This window comes from Antedon mediterranea, chromosome 4 (assembly GCF_964355755.1).
Source record: "Antedon mediterranea chromosome 4, ecAntMedi1.1, whole genome shotgun sequence".
NCBI classification, from domain to species: Eukaryota; Metazoa; Echinodermata; class Crinoidea; order Comatulida; family Antedonidae; genus Antedon; species Antedon mediterranea.
This window is the reverse complement of record NC_092673.1, coordinates 32871858-32873234: the sequence shown is the minus strand read 5'-3', so window position 1 is coordinate 32873234 and position 1377 is coordinate 32871858. Positions and strand designations below refer to the sequence as shown.

General features: G+C 34.3%; 1 protein-coding gene across 1 annotated transcript; it reads left to right on the top strand.

The window, feature by feature from the left end:
- Positions 1–1149, top strand: LOC140047815 (interferon-induced very large GTPase 1-like). Its single transcript, XM_072092849.1, has one exon. The coding sequence runs from the start codon at positions 1–3 to the stop codon at positions 1147–1149; it is 1149 nt and encodes a 382-aa protein (XP_071948950.1).
- The last annotated feature ends 228 nt before the right edge of the window (positions 1150–1377 follow it).

Sequence of the window (1377 nt, the reverse complement as noted above, 5' to 3'; positions counted from 1 at the left end):
ATGGAACAAATACAAGAGAAACATAAACTCGAAAATGACCCAAAGCGATACATGGAGTCTGAAAAAGAACGATTGTGGCAAATGTTTAAAACAGAATGTAAAGATCGCCAATTAGTTGTTAAAGTTTCGACGGCCATTTCCCAAGAACTTACACGTGCTATTCAAATATATCTTCCAGAGAAATATAAGCTTGGAGTAATGGAATATCTAGAACACTCTTCGGGTAAAGGATTTTCTAGTAAGATGTCCCTCCATGCATGGATGCTTGTTGAGATGGCAGAGAAAGGCAATTTTATTTCTTTTACGAAATATTTGTCTGATCCAATACAATGTATCAAAACGTTCACCTCCGAACAAATAAAGATAATCTGTTCCAAAAAAAATTTAAAAAACGGTTGTTCTCGGCTAAAAGAAATATACGATCATAAAGTTCGTGAAATAATAACAGGATTGAAGCAAGCTATTAATCGCTTAAGAGGAAGTGGAAGTACTATCACGATGAAATCATGGTGGCCAACCTTCCTCAAAGAAATTGGCAACATGTTTTGTGTCAAAGCAGACATTAGGTTTTTTGATGAGGACAGAGATCTCGATTTCGACGAGCTTATTCGTTACTTGTTAGCTGAACTAAAAGGCATCGAAGACACAGTAATTAAAGATTATGATCAAACTATTATCAGTAAAATAGTACCATTCTGCTGTCAATTCGTTACAGAAGATTTACTAAAATGCCAGAAGGTGTGTTCATTTTGTAAAGCATTATGCGAGCATGTTGGTGGTGACGATCATCATCGTACAGAATGTCACAGACCACAAGGAGTTGGCGGATATAGTTGGATTGAGTCTAAAAATCTCATGACAGAATTATGCATAAATTCAGTAAAAGCTAAACATAGATTTAGAAATCAACATACGAACAACGAATGGGTCAATTACAGAGATTATAGAAACGTTAATGACTACTACGCATCTTGGATAATTGAACCACTGGATGGTGAGTCAGAGAAGTACTGGAAGTGGTTCATGGCAACATACAATACCAAACTTGCTCAATACTACAAATGTGAGAAGGCTGATATTCCAGAAGGATGGAATGATATTAGTAAAGAAGAAGCAATACAAGAAATGAAAAAATACTACAACATTTAAATAAAAACGATCAATTGATAAATTGCAAACTTTACTTTGACCTGAAAAATTGAGAACTGGACCAGCTGTATAAACTCATGCTAAAATATTTTTTTTCCGTGTCACTAGGCCTAAAAAAAAATATCCACTAGCATATGAATATATTAACTCGCATTATTGTTATACAATTATATTGTATAAATTCTAATATTTAGTCGGTTAAGTTGCCGTGGTATACATAGGCCTAAT

Coding starts and splice junctions, on each gene's coding strand:
- LOC140047815 (XM_072092849.1), top strand. CDS start 1: ATGGAACAAATACAAGAGAAACATAAACTCGAAAATGACCCAAAGCGA.